Source organism: Cryptotermes secundus, unplaced genomic scaffold (genome assembly GCF_002891405.2).
Source record: "Cryptotermes secundus unplaced genomic scaffold, Csec_1.0 scaffold1383, whole genome shotgun sequence".
Lineage (NCBI taxonomy): Eukaryota > Metazoa > Arthropoda > Insecta > Blattodea > Kalotermitidae > Cryptotermes > Cryptotermes secundus.
In genome coordinates, this window is record NW_019731296.1 from 719,581 (window position 1) to 743,624 (window position 24,044).

At 43.6% G+C, this 24,044-nt stretch overlaps 1 protein-coding gene and 1 long non-coding RNA gene across 4 annotated transcripts in view; one reads left to right on the forward strand and one right to left on the reverse strand.

Moving 5' to 3' along the window:
* LOC117282528 overlaps window positions 1–24,044 on the forward strand; it is a 94,293-nt gene that overhangs the window by 43,842 nt on the left and 26,407 nt on the right. The gene's annotated exons all lie outside the window — the stretch shown is intronic.
* LOC111867001 (LIM/homeobox protein Lhx9) overlaps window positions 8,490–24,044 on the reverse strand; it is a 41,434-nt gene continuing 25,879 nt past the window's right edge. For all 3 annotated transcript variants that reach the window (XM_023856445.2, XM_023856444.2, XM_033752495.1), the window contains 2 exons: window positions 13,240–13,469; window positions 8,490–10,669 (listed from right to left, as the gene is read on the reverse strand). In XM_023856445.2, the coding sequence (XP_023712213.1) occupies window positions 10,433–10,669; window positions 13,240–13,469 (467 nt within the window). In that variant the 3' untranslated portion in view covers window positions 8,490–10,432. The remainder of the gene's footprint in view (window positions 10,670–13,239; window positions 13,470–24,044) is intronic.

Genomic DNA, 24,044 nt, shown 5'->3' on the forward strand with positions numbered 1-24,044 from the left:
CCCCCCCCCCCAGTAAGCGAATTTAAAAAAAAAGAAAACATTTTACTTACTTACTTACTCACTCACTCCACTGTGCATTCCTGTAGAACCCTTGACCCTCTATACGACAAATTCCCATTCGTCTCTATCAGTTTCCTTTGCCTCCATCTCTTCAGTTTTAACTCCCGTAAATAATTCTCAGCATCTTGTACCTGTCCCAATCTAGGCCCTCCCACAGTTATTCTGCCTTCTGGCTTAGTTTAGTCGTTCAATTATCCATTCACTTGTTCATCCTTAGGTAAGATAAAAGTGAAAGTTATCCTTGTGCTTAATGACGCCCTACACCATGCAAACGCATGGGAGAATGGAGCTCTGGATCCACGTTTTCTTGAGCCCGGCATTAGTTGGCGGTGAGTGGTCAGCTTCACTCCCTGGCCGCTTTAACCCTCATACCCATTGGATAGGAGGCCGGGTGAGCTTTGATGCGGAGAGGAAAAAAATTCTTACCTCTACCGGGACTCTAACTCCAACTCCTCGCTAATCCAGCCCGTAGCCAGTCGCTATACCGATTGTTCTATCCTGGCTTAGGTTTCTTAACTCATATTATTTTCCGTGGTGAGTGTGGTAACTCCATATAAAGTGTCCAGTCCGGAGGACGAGGATGCGTGCGCAGTGTGGCCCCTATCCTACCCGAAGCTTACACTCTCTTATCATAGCTGTCCAGGTAATCATGACATCTAAACCTCCCCTTCATATTAAGGGCAAGAAAGGAGACTATTTGTGTAGAACAATAGCCTGAAATGCTTTACGTTCACTGAGTTTTGAAAGCCGAAAACAACGATGATATTGCGAATGTCGAAGACTCGCTGATGCTGAGTCCGCATAACGCTCACCACGTGACAGTTCCTGCTACTGCGCAACTCAAACCCATGCTCCGTCTTGTTCGAATCATAGAGTAAGCTGGAGTTGTATAGAAATTCATTTCTGCTGGGTTCTGATTGAATCGATAAAACTGCCAGATTCTGACTCGATACTTATTTAAAGGTTCGTTTCGAGAGTTTCTTGAGAATTCTCTCGATCCCAGAGATCGATAGGAAGGCTGTCTTGCACAGCATACAAAGTGAACAGACGGGACGAATTGGACGTCAAAATCTTTTGTGATGTATTGTTTGCTTTCTTTCAGAAAGCAGTCGTCTACAAATATAAACAATTGTCTCTTCTGCTAGGACGAAGTACCACCCCTCCCCCCCTCTGACCAACAACTCGTTTTTCATCCTATTGCAGTCTGTTGCGTAAGGCAAAACCGCTTCATGTTTTAACTGGAAATAATATAATATAGGATTTTATTTTTTACTATCTGCACAAGTCTAAAGCCAATTAAAGAACCTGGAGTCACATTTATTTATTATACGTAACCCTCACAGTGGTTACTGCATGTACCACTCTCTTTAACACTTCAAACAGCTGCATTCTGCACACACAGTGTATTTATGTGTTCCATATGATTTTGACAATAAACAGCGACTGTCTCCCCAAACAGTATTAACCAGTTGGGCTCTGTAGCGGAGACGTAATGTGTTTCCTGTGAGGTACGGACTGAATTCTTATATATAAAAGTCTCTGCATTCTGCCCACACAGTGTATTTGTGTGGTCCGTATGGTTCTCACAGTAAACAGCGACTGTTTCCCCAAACAGCATTAACCGGTTGGTCTCTGTAGCGGAGACGCAATGTGTTTCCTGTGAGGTACGGACTGAATTCTTCTTATATATAAAATTCTCTGCATTCTGCCCACACAGTATATTTGTGTCTTCCATACGGTTCTCACAATAAACAGTATTAACCGGTTGGTCTATGTATCGGAGATTTAATGTGTTTACTGTGAGGTACGAAATAAATATTTATATATTATTTGTGTGAATACGTCGACACAGGTTTTCATGGTTTCCTACTATTTTGAAGCAAATTCTGAGATGATTTTCAAGTTCCAAGCTGCTACTTCGTGCTTTTCATGTAGACGTCACAATTGAGAATTAAGCTTCTTTGCTATCAAAGCCACTAAAGTGTATTTTCGAAATTATACAAGGACATTACTTCAGATAATCACAGCCCCTGTCTCAAGCCCCTGCTTATAACCATCATAACATCTTCACTTTCACACTGCCCCTGTCAGTAGGACAAGCGTGCGAAGCCTGGGAACCTTGTAACTAAATGGTACTCTTTCTGTCTCGACACAATAAAGTGTCTCTTTCTTTTCTCAGGGATTTTATTTTCATTTACTGATCTACTGTATTTTCTGCTTCCCTCTCTTTCTCACTGAGATAGAAGGATACTCTTGGTTATAGATCACGACGAAACCTGAAGCCAAGAATGAGTGTGCTGGCGAGAACCAGCAACGATTCGACCTACGGACCGCTGTTTCTATATGATCTTGCATAAGAACTGTTCATTTAAGTAAAGTGACAAAGCGTGTGTCGTATCCGCAAAGTACTGTTGCCCCTACCCGGACGCTGTGTGAGTGCGGCTGCACCCGTGCTACATTACGATGCAAGAAATATGGCACCTACTTCCTCCTCTCTTGGAAGAGGAGGCCCCTGTTCTAAACACATAAACGTTCTTGGAAAGAACTTGGCCATGGGTCTCGAAACCAAAGACGAATGTGCTGGCGAGGGCCTGCAGTAGCTTACTGCACTGTTATGCTTCACGTTTCACAATATAGTTCACATGCATCGGTATGTTAAGACAGTATTGCTTCTCAGTGCTCTACTATCAGCACGTACAACATACTCGTACTGTGGGTTGTTTGAGGAAGTTCGTATTTAGAATTTTCTTACTTGTTACCGAACTGAATATAGGCCTATTTAAACTTCATAGTGTCCTGTACTATTTTCATACACAGAAGTCTCTTGGTTCTAAATCATGCAAGCAAATTCTCTGGTGCAACTGTAGGGAAATCCGGTCTAGAAACCCGAGATTAAGTGCCGTGGGAATCCGTTGCGCTGACCATGCGATACCCTCCATCCAAAAAAGTTGGCACTAACTTCGCCGAAAAGCGGCGGTCACTCGGTCGTATAGTTCGCTTGTGGACTAAAGGCCACGGAGAAAGGATTTGTAGGGAAATTTTTGAACATATTGAATCGTAAATTTTAAAAGGTTCTGACAATACTGAACTGGTGCGTCTCTCAAATTCTGATTTGGTACGCCTGCTTAGTTCTGAACTGGAGCGTCTATCAAATTCTGAATTGTTACGTCTGCTTACGTCTGAACTGGTGCGTCTCCAAAATTCTGAATCGTTACGTCTGCTTAGTTCTGAACTGGCGCTTCTATCAAATTCTGAATTGCTACGTCTGCTTAGTTCTGAACTGGTCCGCCTATCAAATTCTGAATTGGTACGTCTGCTTAGTTCTGAACCGGCACGTCTATCAAATTCTGAATTGTTACGTCTGCTTAGTTCTGAACTGGCGCGTATATCAAATTCTGAATTGTTACGTCTGCTTAGTTCTGAACTCGAGTATCTGTAAAATTCTGAATTGTTACGTCTGCTTACGTCTGAACTGGTGGGTCTCCAAAATTCTGAATCGTTATGTCTTCTTAGTTCTGAACTGGCGCGTCTATCAAATTCTGAATTGCTACGTCTGCTTAGTTCTGAACTGGCGCGTGTATAAAATTCTGAATTGTTACGCCTGCTTAGTTCTGAACTGGTCCGCCTATCAAATTCTGAATTGGTACGTCTGCTTAGTTCTGAACCGGCACGTCTATCAAATTCTGAATGTTTACGTCTGCTTAGTTCTGAACTGGCGCGTCTATCAAATTCTGAATTGTTACGTCTGCTTAGTTCTGAACTGGCACGTGTATCAAATTCTGAACTGTTACGTCTGCTTAGTTCTGAAATGGCGCGTCTATCATATTCTGAATTGTTACGTCTGCTTAGTTCTGAACTGGTCCGCCTATCAAATTCTGAATTGGTACGTCTGCTTAGTTCTGAACCGGCACGTCTATCAAATTCTGAATTGTTACGTCTGCTTAGTTCTGAACTGGCACTCTAGCGCCTACTTAGTTGTGAGAAGCTATTTCCACCCTTTGTCTTGTACAAGCATCAGTTACGCTCATTTTGCACTGACATAGCTAACAGCTTAGTATTACATATGTGAGTATATAGGAGCTACTGCATGAGCAGAATGACGCTGCAACATGTGTTTTGTCTTCGGACCGGATACGCCGGGGCCACCCTCGAACGGCATCGAAACGCAACTACGTAAAAAGAAGAAGAAGAGGAGAAAATAAAGAAACAAAAGAATGGCGCCGTATAAACTCGATTCTTCCTTCTTGACCTTTTCTTTTGATTATCGAACCGCGAGTTCTTGGGCCGAGTTTTTTTTTATTTGATGATTTTTGTTAACTCTTGTTCCGGTGGAGGTCGATGTCCCTCCATAGTCGTACCATTGGGACCCATCCAGTTTATGTGACGGTCCCCCCACCGGTGGCACGGAGCCACCAAGCGGACGCTTCTGTCAGCTGATGCCCCACGTCCACATTCATTCACGTCAATCTACCATCTGATTTTGAAAAAAATAAATTGCCACTGGTTCTCTTGGTACTTGTTACCCGCGTTCACTGTAGACTGCTCTTTCTATTCTACGTCGCTGTCACTAGATAGAGTATTGTGTCGTATAGAGCCATTGCTAGGCAACACGCTTCCCCAACAGTAGAAGCTCTGTTGTCGTGGAAAGTGTGGAAAGGACAATCTACATAGTACGTTTTGACCTCCCAGAATATTTACCGCTCCTCCTAGGGCATTCTGTATATTGTGAATATATGAGAATCTATTTCTGATCCGTCACTTTACTTTACTTTACTTTATTGTACGTTTTTTACTGCGCCAACTGAAATACTAATTTGCCTTGAATTCGTGAACACTAGTACACACGTCCGCATGTATTATATAATGTACCTATGTATATGTGGAGGCACGCGGTAGCGTAGTTGGTTGAGGCACTATGCTACAAGCCGGAAGGTCGCGGGTTCAAGTCCCGATGAGATCATTGGATTTTTTCAATTGACCTAATCCTTCCAGCCGCACTGTGCCCCTGGGGTCGACTCAGCCTCTATCAGAAATGAGTACCAGGAATCTTCCTGGGGGGTAAAGGGCGGCCGGCGCTTAAGGCTGACGACCTTACCGCCCTCTTTGAGCCGATTGTCTAGATAATGTGGGAACCTCAGCGTCTCACAACCCTGTGGGCCTTCACGGCCTGTTACAGGAATAGGAGAGCGGGGACTGAACATTGGGATAACTGAGTGTCTGTGCTTGCCCATCGCCCGGTATTCTAAAGAACACAACGTTTCGGAAACTGCATCTATTTCCATCCTCAGGTAAGAGCGTTGGAGACACATGCTCTGTTGGGTCCCTTAGAAAGAGCTAATACTAATTACTGGACTGAGGACGGAAACAGATGCTGTGTCCGAAACGTTGTGTTCTTTAGAATACACTCATCAATACTGAGTGTTATACACCATCGTCAGGACCCTTCAGAATCTGCTAGCTACTGAGAGGTTTCATGGATTTATATTTATATTTGTGTAGGTGTGAGCTGTTTTCTCTCTCTCGAACACTGGGACCGTGGGTTCGAGGCATTGATGTCTGTGTGCATTTCTTGTGAGTTTGTTTTGTTCTGTGTGTAGGTAGGGGCCTTGCGATGGGCTGATCCCCGTCCAAGGAGTCCTATCGAGTATGTATAGAATTAAGAAACTGAAAAAGAGGCCAAGGTTTAACAGAAGGGCTGTAGAGCCATGGACGGATGGACGGACGGACAGATAGACGGATAGATAGATGGGTGTGGAACTCGGTACTTCACATTAAAAGATGAACATAGGCTGTCTTTCAGAACAGGTTGCAGAGAAGGATATTTGTAGCCAAGAGGGTAGAAAATTACATAATGAGAAGTTTTATAATTTTTACTCACCCGCCCAATATTATTAATATAATCAAATCAAGGAAGATGAGACGTGCTGGTCATGTGGCACGCATAGGAGATACATTCAAAGTTTTTGCTCCTAAAACCCGAAAGAAAGCGACAACTAGGAAGACATAGACTTAGATGACAGGGTATCGAGTGGATTCATCTGATTTTGGGTACGAGTAAGTAAAAGGCTATTTTGAACATGAATATGAACCTTTTGGTGTCCTTATAATCCTGAGGTTTCTTTTTGGTAGCTACAACAAGTGTTGATTTCTCAAGGACTTCGCTCCATTGGATTAATTTGTGTGTGTGTGTGCGTGCGTGCATGTATGTGGGACGCTCTGGTGCACGTAGAACATTTCATTGGGCCACATACCATAGCAGAGAGCTTGGTTTCTCGCCGGAAGGCCGCTGTCCTCAGCTTACAAGTATGGCCACTCCCTCCAGCCTGTCTTTCATTGTGCTGACCTCATAAACCGGAGGAATTCGAAATGTATCTGAGAAGTTGAAACGATTATAAAAGCACGGTGACCACATTTCAAGCATCCGAAGATTAGTTTCCCTTTTTATGCTCTTATCTCTGGTTGGACATCTCACGAACCAACCTGAATTGCGATGTTTTTAAACTTGGATTCCACAACAAAGTGGCAGGCCACAAAACCTGCTTCTGTGTGCCATTAATTCACCTGTCTTCGTCTGACTTGGGGAGTCCATGGCAGCGAGGCTCGCAACCAACCAACTAACTAACTAACAATATAACAAAGTTACATGACTGCAGTGAAGAATTGTCGATGTATGAAGCGAATTATTCGGGGTAGAAACTCGTATGTATGTTTACATTCAGTTACTGTGGAAACTGCTGGATTCATACATAACTAATTAACCGGCTAGCTAACTATTAAGTCAAGTACACAACTGACTCACTTAGTATCTAATGAACTGACCATCTGTTTAGCTAATAAAGAAGTTGTAACTTGCTAAACGTCTGTTTAACTACTAAACAAATTAACCAATTAACTGAATAATCAATTCATCATCTAACTTTTTAACAGATGCACATTTTATAGCTATCAAGTGTAATTGAAAACTTAGCTAACAATAAATAAATAAGCAGTTAAATAATTAATGAACATCAGGTAACTAGTTAATAAAAATAGTCCAGGCTAACCAACTATTTATCTGACTAAACGTCAAGATAACTAGGAAACAAAGTAACTAGTTAACTAATTGATCAGTAGACTCTCTAACTGGTTGACAAAGAAACGTTTACTAACTAAATTTCTTCCTAAAGGGCGTGCAGCCAGCTAATAAGAGATGTTGACAAAATAGCCCTAACTAATTTTCTCCCTTAAGAAATGTAAGCAATTAACTAACTAATCAACGTACCAACAACTTCTGTTCGTGTATTAGTCACATGTCAGTGTGCAGTAGTTTCCTGTCACTGTCATAACATTAAAGAATATATATAAAACCTTTCCTTAGAGGCGCACTTTTCCTTAATATCGTACATTGAGGTGAATCTCATTATACTGGGGAAGTTAATTACCGCGTACATTCAAAACGCGTAAAACTGCTAATGCGCCGAATTAACATTGAGAGCAGTAGTGAAGGAGTATGAAACGTGACTGACTCATAATGGTGGGGGCGAGTCAGGGAGACTGCGCGCGCAACTCACTGGTCATCCGCAGCAGCTTCTACCGTAACCGCGTACAGGACACCTGACGCTTATCGTGAGACTGAAATGAAACCGTGGATATGCGAAAACGCGGATAAAATAAAGGCGTTTAATGAGAATCATTATAAAAATAGATTTTTTTTTCTTTTTGAAATCAAAATGTCATGCGGTTCTCTTCTTTAAACTTCAAAAGGAAATGCAAAGGAAATGAGGAAGACAAACAGGGTAACTGATAATATAGTAACACTGAACAGGGTCTTGTGATGTGTAGTGATGTTTATTTAGTCGGTAATTACCACTTCTGATCATTTTCTTTAATAATAAATAAATAAGGTTGAAGAAAGACCATTTCACAGTTGATTCTGAAATGGTGTCCATTTTTAAAAGTACATAAGTTTTTATACAATCACAGAAACAGGCTTCCTATAGCGCGACCAAGAACTCGTGGCTGATGTGCAGAAATACGTGTCTCATTTTGCCAAGTGTTACCGTACGAATGTCAGATCAGCTGTGGACAAACGCCCTGGCCGTGTAGTTACGGCCGACGAGCGAAACTGTCCAATCAAGAAGCATTTATCTGCATTGTGATCGTAATTAGGTATGTCTGTTATTTAAATTTGTTTTGTTGGATTTTAGGGCTGGACGGCCAAGGAGTCGGGGTTCGAGTCACGGTAGGGTTAAGAATTTACTCTTCTCCATGTCGTTCAGATCAGCTTTGGGGCCCACCCAGCCTCCTCTGCAATGCGTTCCGGGGGTTCTTTCCGTGGGGTAAAGCGGCCGGGACGTGAAGCTGACCACTCACCTCCAGCTAGTGCCGAGGTCAAGAAAATGTGGATCAATATATCCACCCCCCATACACCTTCATGGCGTTGTGCTTGATTATTTAAGCACAAGGACAACCTTACTTTTACCTTTGGACTTCAGGTTCTCACAGCGTTAAACTATAAAGAGTGGTTGCCTTGTGGGATGCGATTCTTAGTACTCTGGCATAATTTCACAGACGTTTCGGATGAATATACTGCCTCCATATTCAGGAATGAAGATTCAGCAAGAAACGAGCAGCAAAGGGAGCCTGTTTGCTTCTTACTGGTTCTTTGGCTTAATCTTCGGCTGTGAAGATGGAAGCCATATATTCGTTCGAATTATCCGTGAATTTCTTTCTTTATTTTGCGTCCCATTTTACGACGTTTCCAATAACTTGACTACACATCGTCAAATGGTGTACTTGTAGGTGAATTACAAATATTCTGGCAAGAAGTGGCCGTGGCCTATCCTAGGTACTGAGTGTCCATTTAGTTGGATGAGAATTGTGGAAACTAGATAGCAGATAGCATTCAGCCTCCGTCCATTTTCCTCCTAATTCAAAGCAACCCCTGACGCAAGGAATCGCCATGAGTTCTTGGTCAATCTTTATCTCTTATACTTTCTCCAAGACATCTTCAAGTGTACGTCATACGTCAGGCAGCCAACTTTACGGAAGAAAAAACAAGTCTCCTATGCTGTGATCCTAGGAACTGTCGTCTATAGATTTCACGATTTAATACCAACCGTCATGAAACCAATAATAAAATTTTTAATAATTTCGAGGCTGAATGATGGTATGCCCTCAAAAATGTTTTGGATAGTGTATATTTTAAGTTATTCCTGGCCAGTATAATGTAGAAGATTACCAGAACATTGACATTTTTAGCGTGAAAAAATATTTAAATATGAAATAAAATCATACAGACCGTATTTTTATACCTGGCCCCCGGTTGGACATAAAGAGAAATGAAGATGTTTAGACGTAAAGGGGCAGTGGTTGCAGCTTCGATGTTGGCAAGAAGAGAACTTAACTGTAACTAAGGCCCAGCCATAATCCATGCACATACTACAATCCTTATGTCAGTTAGTGGATTCTACCAAATCCACTGAGAGTGGCCAGGTTTAAAAACGTTAGATATACAGGGTGATTCTAAATTGTCGGTATTTCCGTGGCCTGTAAACTGGAACCTCGGAAATAATTTAGAATCGCCCTGTATATCAGCAGTTGTGTTACATAGACTACACGAAGACCTACAAATAAAAAAGAAAAATTATAACGAATATATCACAAATGTTTCTCTGCGGCCTACCAATGCTATAAAGGAAATGTGATAAGTATTCTTTCCAACTAAAATGCAGCCATGATGTCACTTCCTCCGCTACGTCATATGCTAACCTGTGTGTCTTCTCTTCTTACGTCTCGGAATTGGGGTAAAGCCGGACGATGGCAAGACACAGTTATTTTACACATTGTCTGAGGTATATATAGTGTACACGACGTTTCGGAAGTTGGTTCTAATCTCATATTGACGGCTTATTTACTTATCTTACATTTCGTTTCATTTCAGTCCGGGATTCATTGAATATTCCTTTACTAAACGTCGAAAACTGATCACAGAGGCCGGCCGCACGGTCTAAGTCATCAACTGTCTTCACCCGCTCGAACACTGGAGTCATGCGTTCGAATCCGACTAGAGGCATAAATGTTTGTCTACTTTCATTCTATGTTTTTTGTTGTCCTGTTCAGGTAGCTGCTTGTGATAGGGCCGATCCCCCGTCCAAGGAGCCCTGCTGACTGTCTAAGAAACCGAAATGAAAGGAACCGTTTCACAGATGTCCTATGCTCCAGAGGGAGAGAGAATGAATTAACGTCGAGACATATGTATCATAATCGCATCTTGCCCTCGTATGAACCTGTGTCACAAACCTTAGAGAAAGATCCGTATGTACACTGCTACATTCGGGGGGGATATCTGTAGGAACTCTATCGCGCACGCGCGGTGCGGTGAACGGGGTGGCTAGTACAGGTCTCCGAAGCTGAGGGTCTGCGTTGTCTGGGCGTGATGGTGGTGATGGTGTACCTCTTCGGAGGGAGGCAGGCTATTGCTGTCTCCCAGGATGACGGAGGCTGAGCCTACCGATGGGGGGCCTCCGGCGGCGGTGCTGTTGGTGCTGCCCGCCCCCACTTGCTGCTGGCCGGCGTCCTGTCGCATGAGGTTGCGCCTCCATTTGGCTCTCGCATTCTGGAACCACACCTGTATGAACGGCGGCAAACCACATTACATAGTCATGGTGTGCTTAGGACCAACCGCGTAAACTGAACGCGCAATGGGGATGCAACACTAATGATGAGTAGGCTCTGAGAATATTTGTCGGATGTGAGTCTTAAGGAACCTCCCACTCCCGCACACTGATTATTTCCTTTTTATTATTGAGCGGCTCCGGTCTAGAAAACCGAAATTAACGGCCGTGGGGATTCGTTGCGCTAAAGTTGGCACTAACTTCGCCGACAAGCGACGGTCCCTCGATCGGTATAGTTCGCTTGCGGACTCAAGCCATTGAGTTTTTTGTTGTATTTTTATTATTTTTTAGGATATTTTATGACGCAAATGGTTTACTTTCATCAACGTTAACTCAGACGGTAAAGCTTCTGATTTTTATTCGGAAGGTGTTTGATTCGAATCTCGAACAGGACACCGGATATTGTTACTGATGATTTTCGTGGCTTTCTAAAGGCTCTCCAAGCGAGTGCAGGAATTGTATACTTTGAAACAGGAATCGCCTCTTCTTTTCATATCCTTTGCAATTCATCGTTCGCTCATTTTACTTTCATTCCACACAATACAATCTGATCTACTGACAGCAGTGTTAAATAAAATATAAATAAATGAAAATATATTATACCCCTTGAGGAGGCGGGGTCTAATACCTTCACCGTAGCCCTGCGAGTAGTAGAAGACAAAGAAAAGGGAACCTAGTACCTGGGGGTATAAATGGGCCAGCCTATTCCTGGGGGACATAAATACAGGGACCTGGCACTCCAGGTTGGGGGTTGGACCCAGGGCTGAAGATGATTGTTGCAGATTCAAAAGGAGTGCAAAACGGGATCTTCTGAGGAACGGTATGGCTCAAAAAAGGGCCGTTTTGCCAGTGATGATGATGATGTTATAGTTGTTAAGATATCACGCGGTTGGACTTAGGGGTATGTCATCTATTTCCATTAGCGTCTGCATATGCTAATTTCCATCAAGTCACCTTCCAGAATTGCTGGAAATGAGTATGGCTGTTCTAGTAAATATTTGTTTTAGGGCATAAATTAATGATATATTGAAGATTGCCTCTCTGGGATGTGGCGCCGTGTAGATCTTATGTGAACCGACGTTTCGGATAAACGTATCGCCTCCATCTTCAAGGTAGAAAAATCCGCGAGCGAGGAACCAGCTTGAGCAGATGGCTAGCCACAAGATCCACACGGTGCCACATTCTTCATAGTCACCGCCGTGAAAATCTGAAATCTTATATCGTGATAAATTTTCATATTTAATTAACGAAATGCCCGTTCTTGATTTTTATAAGGTTATGCATTAATAATTTTGTTAGTAACTGGTGCAGTAAGCTATGTAGCAGATGTAAGTTTACCTGAAGCTCAGTATTGCGTTCTGTCTGAAGAGACGGTGCGAACTGACGCCTGCGTACTGGCACGCAGTTCTGGAACTGACGTTCTGCCTATGACAGGACCCGCAGGTCGCGACTTACCAATTAACTCTCTAATCGATGGGTCGATAGTAACATTTTTCATCAAATCGCGACTACTGATGCTCAGGTGTTCAACTCCCATCCACAGGGACTATAGGAGTTTCAGCGGCGTATGTAGGCTTTCATTTCGTGAGGTGTTCCGTCTTGCTCTAAGTAACGGCATTTATCGTAGCTACAGTCAGGACGGCAGAGGTACCGGAGTTCGATTCCCACCATTAGGAACACGGTAGCGTAGTTGTTTGGGACACTATGCTACGTACAAGCCGGAAGGTCGCGGGTTCAAGTCGCGGTGAGGTCACTGAATTTTTTTTTCAATTGACCTAAACCTTCCAGCCGCACTATGGCCCTGGGGTCGACTCAGCCTCTAACAGAAATGAGTACTAGGAATCTTCCTGGGGGTAAAAGGCGGTTGGCGCATATGGCTGACACCCTCACCGCTATCTGTGAGCCGATTGTCTAGAAAACGTAGGAGCCTCGACGTCTCACAACCCTGTGGGTCTCCACGGCCTGTTAAGGGACAGCTTTACCTTTTACATTTTATGACATCACGCAACACATTAATTCTGTTAGATACAATAAGCGATTGAATTGAATATGTCAATAGATTAATCAGTTTATTACATTGAACAATATATGTTTCGGTCCTGGTTCACCGTCATCGGATGTATACATATATAATCATAAATATTTTCGTGGAATATGATCCATTGCTACGCAACGGGTCGCGAAACCCATTCTCACTGCAACGAATACGCAGACAACAATTGAATAACTGCCGTTTCTATGCAACATCATCGGTTAGTGACGTAGACCGTTTCGTCATCATTAGAAAGTTATTAGCTTCTATTTTCAGCACACTTTCAGTGTTAATACGCCGATGGGAAATTCAAACGTACTTGTATAGGGACTTTTCTTCCGTAAGGTTGCCCACACAAGGTATGACGTAACCTAGTTCATAGCGTAGATGGAGTTTTGTATGCCTAGTGCTTAATGAACTGGAGAATACTGAGGAAGTGGCCGTGGCTGAGTAAACCGTAACTGTGTGGTATAGTACCGCTGTCGCCCTCACCTGTAACACCCTCTTGGAAAGTCCTGTCTTCTGGGCCAGCTGCTTGAGGTCCTTGGCGTCAGGATTCTGGTTGATGGCGAAGTAAGACTTCATGGTCCGCAGCTGGTGGTGCTTGAACGAGGTGCGCATGCGCTTGGTGCGCTGCTGTTGGCCGTTGCCAGGAGACCCCACGGAAGCATCGTAGGCCAGAGACTCCATTGAAGACGAGAGCTCGCTAGGATGTAGCAGGTCTGTAACGGAACAACGCAAGTTCTGAGTTCGTCACGTCTTGTGAGACCTTCTAGAGAAGCTGATGGTGTCCTAGCTAGATAGATGACTTAACTAGATAGGTGACGACCAACATGTTATGGAATCCAAGGGTTCATTACCGTGTTCAAAATGTCCCACCACCTGAGCCAAATGAATCCAATCTTCACCCTCCTATCCTATTCCTTTAAGATTAATTTTGGTTTTATTTCCCCCTCCATAAGAGACCGGGATAGCTCAGTCGGTATAGCGACTGGCTACGTGCTGGACGGCCGACGGGTCTGGGTTCAAGTACCGTGAAGGTAACAGTTTTTTCTATTCTCGTCCAAACAGGTTGTGGGGCCTTCCCTGCCTCCTATCCAATGGATTCTGAGGCTCACCCCGGGGTAAAGTAGCCAGAGCGCGAAGCTGACCACTCACCTCCATCGTGCTGGTTGGTGAATTTATGCTTTCACTTCCCCCCTCCCCAAGTCTTCATGTTTTAGGTCTTGGGAATAAATTTAGGTTTTATGTCGTATCATACCAGGGCGGTCTAAATCCTCCCGTTTATCCTTACCTAGGCAGGACTCCTTGAATTGGAGAGGTAGTCAACCCCCCCCCCCCCCTTCGTCTCGTCGAAAAACGCAAGTGGTCATTGTATGAAGAAAAATATAATGATGTGTCACGAAGAGGCCTGACTTCAATAATGACTGTGCTGGCGAGGGCCAGCAGCATATTACTGCTCTCCTCCCTGCTCCTTGGTTACGGGGCCGGTCCGTTGCAGTGCCTCTGTATACAAAATAAACAACACAGAAGAAACAGATATACGTCCATATACCGAGCGGGATTCGAACCCCCGGTCCCAATATTAAAGTTACAGACGGCCGAGTTCACGCGGAAACTTAACTTGGCTTTTATCAATTACAAAGTACTTACTCATGGAGCTGAGCCCTTCTTGAGGAGCCGTCAATTCTGCAGCTATTCAAGAATTTCCCAGGATTTCCGTGTTCACAAGAGCCCTCCACTCGTCCCTGTCCAATCCATACCATCCTATTTCTATAGAATTAGTTTTAATATTGTCCACACCTACGCCTTGATCTTTCCAGTGGTTTCTTTCCTTCTGGCTTTCCCAGAAATATCCTACATGCATTCCTCTTCTCCCCCATTTGTGCTACATGCCCTGCCATCTCATCCTCCTTGATTTGATCATTCTAATTATACTCGCAGAAGAGTACAGGTTAGTAACGTCTGATAATTGGGTTTTCAAGAATATACACGTTCACGTAGATTCGCTGTTATTTGTATTAACTAACGTTAAATTTGTTTAAATATTTACGTGTTCTCCTCCAATAGGCTCGTACGATAATTTGTCTATTAATTCTGCCATTTTGCGCAGTGCGATATTGCGTTACGTAGCAACGGAAAATAAAATTACCTTCATTACAGAGTATTGAAGTCAGAGCGACTGCTCTTGCTCGTTATTTTAATACGTAAACATGTACAGCTGTTGCCACTGAAACTGCAGCTACTAACTCAAACTCTCCGCCCCTGTCGTGTTTTGATTTCCAGTGCAGACGGTTTCATTTCCATAATTTCTTTATAACTGAAGATTACCGTCTTCTGTGATGTGATACCGTACAATTTACCGACATTTCGGAGGAAATTAGTGTCTCTGTCTTCAGGATAAAAGAATTACTGTTCGCCTCTCAGGATGACGCAGTTTCCTCCGAAATGTTGGTAATGATTTCCAAGACTAAACGGCGTCACATCCCAAAAATGGTAATCTTCGCGGTCACAAATATCATAACCTCAAATCTCACGTTTTTATTGCAATTACAGAGGCTGTGGAGCATAAAAAGGAAATTGGTTTGATCAGTCAATTGGAAAGCATGCGAAGAGACTGTCCCACTGTTTGGCTTGAGAGAGCCGGTCTCCATGTCTGGGTTCGAACACAGAGCCGCCTGAGTATGGAAACAGAAATGCAAAGTGCTCTGCCCCAGCGTTTCGTAAATATCTTTGTCGTGTCTGTGGGAACTCCAATACAGGACATGTGTTTATAGCTGTTGAACGGAATCGAAGTCTTGTGCCATTATGGAAAGTTATTTTAAGTGGGCCTCTAATTCTGTAACGTTTACGGATCCTAAAAGCAGGCCTAATAGAGCCTAGAAATTATACGAGAAATGAGTCAGTAGAAGCTGACAAATCCTAAACAAAGCCTCTTAGGAAATTACATGAAAATGAGAGAGTATATTCTCTTGGAAAATTATATGAAAATAAGGGAGTAAATATCTTGAGATCCTAAACAAATTCTTTGGGAAATTACATGAAAATAAGAGAGTATCTTGAAATCCTAAACAAATTCTCTTGGGAAATTGCTTGGAAATGAGAGAGTATTTTGAAATCCTGAACAAATTCTTTGGGAAATTACATGAAAATAAGAGAGTATCTTGAAATCCTAAACAAATTCTCTTGGGAAATTGCGTGGAAATGAGAGAGTAAACAGGAAACCCAGTAGAAATAACATGAATGAAGATGCCGCTGAACAACTCGGTTCCACCCTTAGCTGCAACAGTAGACGGGTGCGAGCCTTGTTACGTGATGGAAGCAGCGGGAAGCCTTCAACACGGGCCAGCTGATCTGATTTCAGGCGACGATACAAGCTGCCAGGCCAGGCACTACCTGCTCCCAGCCTGACCCTGTCGGCCGATACAATCCATCATCTAGCCTCTGCGCTCTGATACCGGGAAACAGAGGGGAATCGACGGCCCTTGTCAAGAGTTACGTTCCTGGAAAGCCCGTCTGTTGTCACTTTAGAATTCTCTCCCATTTCTTGTCTACTTTGTCATGGTCTTTTTGTGACGCTGTCAGAACCCTATAACGTCAATGTTGCGATTATACATGAACCCGAAAAGTTTCCTTGGCTGTTGCGACACTATAGTGATTGGTTACGGGCTGAAAGACCGAGTGGCCGGAGTTCGAGTCCCGGTATGATCAAGAATTTTCTCCACGTCGTCCAGACCGGCTCTGGGGTTCACCCAGCCTCGTATTCAATGGAAACCGGGGTCTGTTTCCCGGGATAAAGCGGCCGGGGCGCGAAACTGACCATACACCTCCACTTAGTGCCTAGATCAAGAATATATGGATCTACAGATCCACATCCACAATCGTCTTCATGACTTAGTGCTTAATTTGTTAAGTAATAAGTAAAGGACAGAAGCAACTTTAGGGAGCTGGGCTAGCGCAGTCGGTATAGCGACTGGCTGGGGGCTGGACGTGTGAGTGGTCGGAGTTCGAGTCCCGGTATGGTCAGGAATATTCTTGTGGAAAATCCCCATATCGGACGGAGAGAGATAAAAAAATGCGTCCAGTATTTTAGGCGCTGATACTTGGCGACAGGCAGACAGACATGACTTTGTCAAGAACGCCTCACCCTGTAATGAAGTGCAATCGTTACAGAAGGAATGCTACTTGAACGTGTGAAAGAGTTAGTTCAAATTGTAATGCGTTTCAACATCAGAACTCCTGCAGCAAAGAGGAAAAAGGAAAACCTGGTTCAGAACAATGGGAAACGGGGAATTCTGTGACGTCCATTCCAGACCGGCCTATGCAAATGTTGCAGTGCAGCTTGCAAGAAGAGTGACGTAAGTGGAGAGTCCTCTCGAGGACGTCCACTTCGGGCAGCCATGTTGTCCAGAAGAGGCTGCTCGTCGCGTTATTGGCCGCCACTTCATTCCTTGGCTTCTGTCTTATCCAATCAATGGATCTATACTGCGATTCTCATCTGTCACTGTCCCCGGTGGACGGGCGACCGGCCCACCCACTAGCAGACATCTCTCGGCTGGGTGACCCAATAAATAATTGTGCTCTCACGGCTGGGACCTTTCAATTATTCATTGGACGGTGGAGGTGGGGGGAGGCAGCTCAGATAACCTGCTTACAGCCACTGTTCATGGCTGACTTCTAGAGCGGTGGTTCTCAACCAATGTGCCGCAAAATCTTGTGAACTGCATCTCGAGAAGAATCATCATTCGCCTTTTTTGAGCCCCTATTGAGCCCATTTTCAACCATACCCTTCCTCAGGAGATTTTGCCATATTACATCCGGTTTCCACTTCTTCGGATTTCGCAACAGTAATTTTTTCACACAGCGAGGTTTTCAACCCTGCGTCCAACCCCCAACCTGGAGTACCAGGTCCCTGTATTTATGTCCCCCAGTGACAGGGTGGCCCAGTTATACCCCTCCTACTCGCAGGCCTACGGTGGAGGTACCCTAAGCCGCCTCCACGCGGGGAGGAAGAGAAGGTTAATTATATAAAATAAAATATGCATAATTAATAAATTAATAGTCGTTAATTCTTATACTAAACGGACACCTGTAAAAAAATAAAAGTTAAAAATATACAAAACTATAATTTTGCCTATGGTTCTGTATGGGCGTGAAACTTGGTCTCTGACATTAAGGGAGGAACGTAGACTGAGGGTGTTTGAGAACAGGGTGTTGAGGAGAATATTTGGACCGAAGAGAGATGAAGTGACAGGAGGTTGGAGAAAACTGCATAATGAGGAGCTTCATAACTTGTACTCTTCTCCAAGTATAATTAGAATGATCAAGTCAAGGGGATGAGGTGGGCAGGGCATGTAGCACGAATGGGGGAGAAGAAGAATGCATACAAGATATCTGTGGGAAAGCCAGAAGGAAAGGGGCCACTAGGAAAGCCTAGACGTAGGTGGGTGTATAATATTAAGATGGATGTTAGAGAGATAGGATGGCGTGGTATGGATTGGAATATTCTGGCTCAGGATAGGAACTAGTGGAGGGCTCTTGTGAACACTGTAATGAACCTTCGGGTTCCATAAAATACTGGAAAGTTTTTGAGTAGCTGCGCAACTGGCGGCTTCTCAAGAAGGGCTCAGCTCCATGAAATTAGTTAGTTCGTTATACACACGGACATACACGAAATTAATGAAGGGAGAGCTTTGGGGCACTGTGAAAACTTTACTAAGGGATGGTGTGCAGTAATTTTAATTTTGTAAACCGTTGCGTATGCATATAATTTTTAAATTTGATATTTATAATAAAACTTCACTATCCTGAAATTATCTTGGGGACCTGAGGAAATACAAGAACATCAGTAAGGATAACCAGTGTCCACAACGAGATTCGAAATTAGCATCTCTCGAATATGAGTCTAGAACTTTACCGCTATTCGAGCCCGGAGTGTAGAACTTGAATTTATTTACAAATTCCCATGTGACTCCTAATTCAAGTTTGGTGAAAATCCGTTTGTGACAGATTTTTGGAGTTGATCCATACAGACGGACGAACTGACATATTGACGTCAGTAGGAGCATTTTTTATAAATTTTTATTTCGAATGCGCCAAAAGACGCGAAGCAATTTAAACCATTAAACATGCTCTACATAAATTCTATTTTCAACCCTCCCCCTTTCACCCCCTCCCATCGAAGACCAGTCGACCCATTTTGGCAGTTGGAACTACAAAAGCATTTCATCCCCACAACCACAAAAGCCGCTGAGGATACAAAGAAACTCGCCTTTCGTTTAGGGGAAGAGAGGACAATTATAACCATGGTAACTTTTGTTTGACGGACTGATAAGGTCTAAATGTATACCGGGGTAGCTCAGACAGTATAGTGACTAGGGTCTGGACCACCAGGAAATGCGTGTTCGATTCCCAGCAGGAATATAATTGTTACTTTCTCCACATCATCCAGACCTGCTGTGGGGGCTCCTGTTTAGCGTAATTTTGGGGCCATTTCTCCCAGGCTGAAGCACCCGAAGCGGGGAGCTAACCAACATGCCTACATAGTACTTTAACTCCGATGCTTAATTAAGCACAGGGACAACTTTAAGTTTAGTGATATTGTAGATCTGAGTGAGTGTAATGTATACTACCCGTCACACATGTCCCCTCTCTGTCTGTCTCTGTCCCGCTTGGTAGCCCGACAGATCAATAAAGAGATGGTCCAATTTGTAACGACATATTTGTACGTTTGATACCAAGATATACGTCATTCATCATCCCGAACTTAAATCACTGGGGAATTACCCGTTGTCAGGTTCCGAATATTGTGATGGCGTTATTAGAAGATTTCATCTGAAGTGTGTACAAAACAGGGATGCATAGACGTCACGCCTCGCCACTTGCAGGCCAGCTGATTTGCTTCAGAAGTGGGCTCTGCTTTCCGCGTGGTTGGATTTGAGGTTCTTACAGCTCCAGTTACAGAGTTCTGGTGCGGCGGTACGGCGGTACGGTCGGTGGAACTCGGTCGACGTTTAGGAAGAAACCAGCATCTCACAATTCCTCTTTATAGGTGCTTCATGCTGGTCTCTTGCTCTGCATATCGTAACATATTGTCGCGTATTAGAGTGTGTGACTATAGACGGGGTTTGCATTGGTTATTGGATTTATTGACCACTTATACACACGACACGGAACTGTTACAGCACCACCGCTTATCTCCACAATTCAAAAATCACCATAGCAGCCACTAAACCTTTTTGCAGCTTGCTGTATATTCAACAGCCGTTACCTAACAACGGTTTCTAACAACGGACATTCTTCAGCTTCACGCGCTCAAGTCCTCTCTTCGTGCCTTACCATGCAGAACTCACGCTTAACTGACTGGGTCGCCCCAGTTGTCTTCAAGATAGCTCCTGGGCGCGGACCACGTAGAAACATCCGTTTCCATTGTTGTAAACTAACTGTTGTGTACTTAAGAATTTGCTGCCTATGAACAGGGACGTGTTTACCAAGCCGTTTCCCAGAAACGGTCGCTGTTTACAGAGTGACTGCTTAACAATGGGTGTATACGCCACAGTGTCAGAGGAAAGAAAATGATTAGTTCTTCCCAGAACTTCTTGTTTTAATTGCTTGTGTAAATAGTATCTCTTAATTTCGATGATATTCCTTCTTTAAATTTTTTAGGTACTATATAGTTTGTTGCAGCGTTGCATCCCATTTGTGGTGCGTAAAAGTGAAAATTGAGAGGTCACTGTCACAAAAAGAAATGTTTTTATTTTTCCATTCACTACATGTTACGGCCCAGATATCCTGTCATCTGGTGATTCATGAGGAAATGATCACCTGATAATGGCGCGACTGTAACTCCTATATTGGCCGCACCATAGCTCAAGCGGTTAGTCGTTGGCTTCCCTCCGCGGCGGCCCGGGTTCGATCCCGGATCTGGTCATGTGAGATTTGTAGTGGACAAAGTGGCGCTGGGGCCGGTTTTTTCCGAGTATTTCGGTTTCCCCTGCCAATCTTCATTCCACCAGTTGCTCCACAATCACCCTCACCTATCATCTGGGGCTGGTACAATAGGCCAGAAGTGGCCGCAGTACAAGGGACTTAGCCCCACTCCACTAGCAATAAAAGAAAACTGCTATATTGTTATACTGACAAGGAAACGAACAATAGCCCAGACGAAGAACGGGTACTTATGTATTTCAGGTGCAGTTTACATAAAATCTTAATAAGAAATAGATGACACCACCGAACGTACAAGTCGAATAGATAAAATTCCTGCCTCGTACTCTAAAGGTCTCGGGTTCGATACTCATTCCAGAGACAAAATAATCTGAAATTCTTCATACTTTTCCTCAGTCGTTCTAGGAAAAGGTTTGGGTGCATTTTAAAATGGGCCACTGCCTTTTCCTTTCACATGCTTTCCAATTTATTATATTTTAATATTTTTCTGTAGTTGAAATGCGCCCTTAAATAAGCACCAATCGGTCCTAGGATGCAGCGCCTGAAGGGCGCTTCCCTTGCGAGCCGCACGTCTGAGACAACGGGCTCGGCCGCTGTGTCTACCTCAGGAGGCAGCTCACGGCGCAGTCCTCGAGATTTCTGCGGTAGCGTATAGCGTAGTCCCGTCCCTCAAGCTAAGCCCGTTAGCGTACGCTCTGACCTCAAGGGACCACCCACGGTGCTCTGTTTATCGCGCGGGAAATCTCAACCTAAGTAAGCAATCTTTGAGAAACTGATGGTCACTTACTTAACGAAAAAAAAAAAGCTTAAGCAATTTTATGGAATCGAAAAGTTCATCATCCTTTCCACAAGTGCTCTCCAGTGGTCCATATCCCGAGCCGGTTTAATCAAGTTAAAGTCCTCAAAATATATTTCTTTAAGATTAATTTGGCCTAACCTACCATTTGGGTCTAGATCTCCCAAATTGTTTATTCTCTTCAGGAATCCAAACCCGTTTCCCCTATTTCTTCATAATCCATTCTCATATTCTCCTCCATCTATGTCTTTGTTTCCCAATTGGCTTTTCTTTATCAGGCTTTTCTGATTAAAATGCTGTATGACTTTTTCACTCCTCCCATCTGTGCTACATACCTCGCCTATATAGAAATCCTTGATTTTATCACCGCATTAAGTTAACATTTGTTTCATAAATTGAATCCCGTCACAGTAAAGTTCTCTCCAGCTTTCCGATAGCTATGTCCTCAATCTTACGCCAAAATATTCTGCTGAGCACCCTGTTCCCAAACACAACACAATCTGTGTTCTTCCCTTAGGGTGGAAAGCAAAATTTGATACCCCTATGAAGGTAAAGGTATCCCTCTAACAGGCCGTGGAGGCCCATGGGGTTGTGAAATGTCGAGGCTCTCACATTTACTAGACACTCGCCTCACAGATGTCGGTGAGGCTGTCAGCCTTACGCGTCGGCCGTTCTTTACCTCCAGGAAGATTCCTGGTACTCATTTCTGTCAGAGGCTGAGTCGACCCCAGGGACATAGTGCGGCTGAAAGGATTAGGTCAATTGAATAATCCAGTGACCTCATCGGGAATCGAACTCGCGATCTTTTGGCTCGAGTCCTATCAGTAGGGATCCAACCCCGAAAATTTAGAGAAAAATGGTGGTTTGAAGGAAATTTACGGGTGATAATATTTTTTAATGAAGAACTTTCACAATAATTTCGATGTAAAACTAAAATAGGTGTTACGTAACCATAAAATATCTTACAAAGAATATACCTTTCACCACGGCAGTAGCGTAGTTGGTTGAGGCACTGTGCTACAAGCCGGAAGGTCGCGGGTTCGTGTCCCTATGAGATGATTTTTTTCAATTGGTGTAATCCTTCCAGCTGCACTATGGCCCTGGGGTCGACTCAGCCTCTAACAGAAATGAGTACCAGGAATCTTCCTGGGGGTAAATGACGGCCGGCGCGTAAAGCTGACAACCTCACCGCCATCTGTGAACCGATGGTCTAGAGAAAATGCGGGAGCCTCGACGTCTCACATCCCTATGGGCCTTCACGGCCTGTTACAGGGATAGCTTCACCTTTTATTGTTGAATCCGTTTGCAACACTCTTCTCCAATATGCTTTCAAGTCCATAGCGGGCCCTTTGTAATGGAGATTCGGTGTATTTTCTGTGATGTAGGAACTGAATTTATAAATATTACGTACATGAATTTGAGGCTAAGCACAGGGACAACTTCATCTTCGCTTATACAACGTTACCACGTTAGAAATTGTAATGATATTTCGTGTCATGTGATATTGTATCAGTGCTTCACACAGATGTAATATTAGCCAACATGAGTTGTAAAAATGGATACGATTTGTGAAACACCCGGTAGACGAAAGTAACCAAAATATCTGTGATATTTACTTAGGGAAACGAGTGTCTTCGCCAGTTTTATTACTTACGGTCTGTGAATTTCAATTATCAAAGTCAATACCTAAAATGAATTGCTTCGAGTTGATTCTGGGGTGGTTTCCAACCCTTCGTAATTGCTGCAGCCAATTACATCTTCAAATAACTGACGATAAACATCTCTGAGATTACGTCATCATCAAATCTTTACGTGGATCTTTACGTCATCGCTAGAAATTTACTTAAGAGGTACCTCCAAACACAAAACTCTCGAATTCTATAATCTGGAATAAAACGCCGTGTAGTCCTTTGAAAGTTAACAGTGTTTCGGAGCAACATTTCGTCTCTCTCTTCATGGTCGAGGAATAAACGAAGTGGAAATGCTGTGCGAAAACGGGTAAAAAACAGAGCCAAACGTGGAAACACAATCTCAACGGACTGCGCTGCTTTATATCGCAGAACATAGAGCTCTTCTTGACCACCGGTGTGAGGACCTAAAATCTTTAAAAAAAAATATATATTTTTTTCTCAAATATATCTCGTACGATTTCTACTTAATTTCAGCGATTTATGGAGAGAATATTCCTAAATGTAACTACACAGATGAGAGCTTTAGAAAAGAAAACGCCAGGCCCCTAAATAAGAGTGTATTATGAAGAGAGCAGTCTTCTGCGATTTGGCACCGTGTATATGTGGTGTTAACCGACGTTTCGGAGGAACGTATCGCCTCCATCTTCAGGGTAGAAGGAAAAATATAAGAAATCCGCAAGCGAAGAGACCGTGAGAACCGGTAAAAGCAGTCTGCACGGTCTCTTCGCTTGCGGTATATTTTTCCTTCTTCCCTGAAGATGGAGGCGATACGTTCCTCCGAAACGTCGGTTAACACCACATATACACGGTGCCAAATCCCAGAAGACTGCTTTCTTCATAGTCACCGCCGTGAAAGCCTCAAA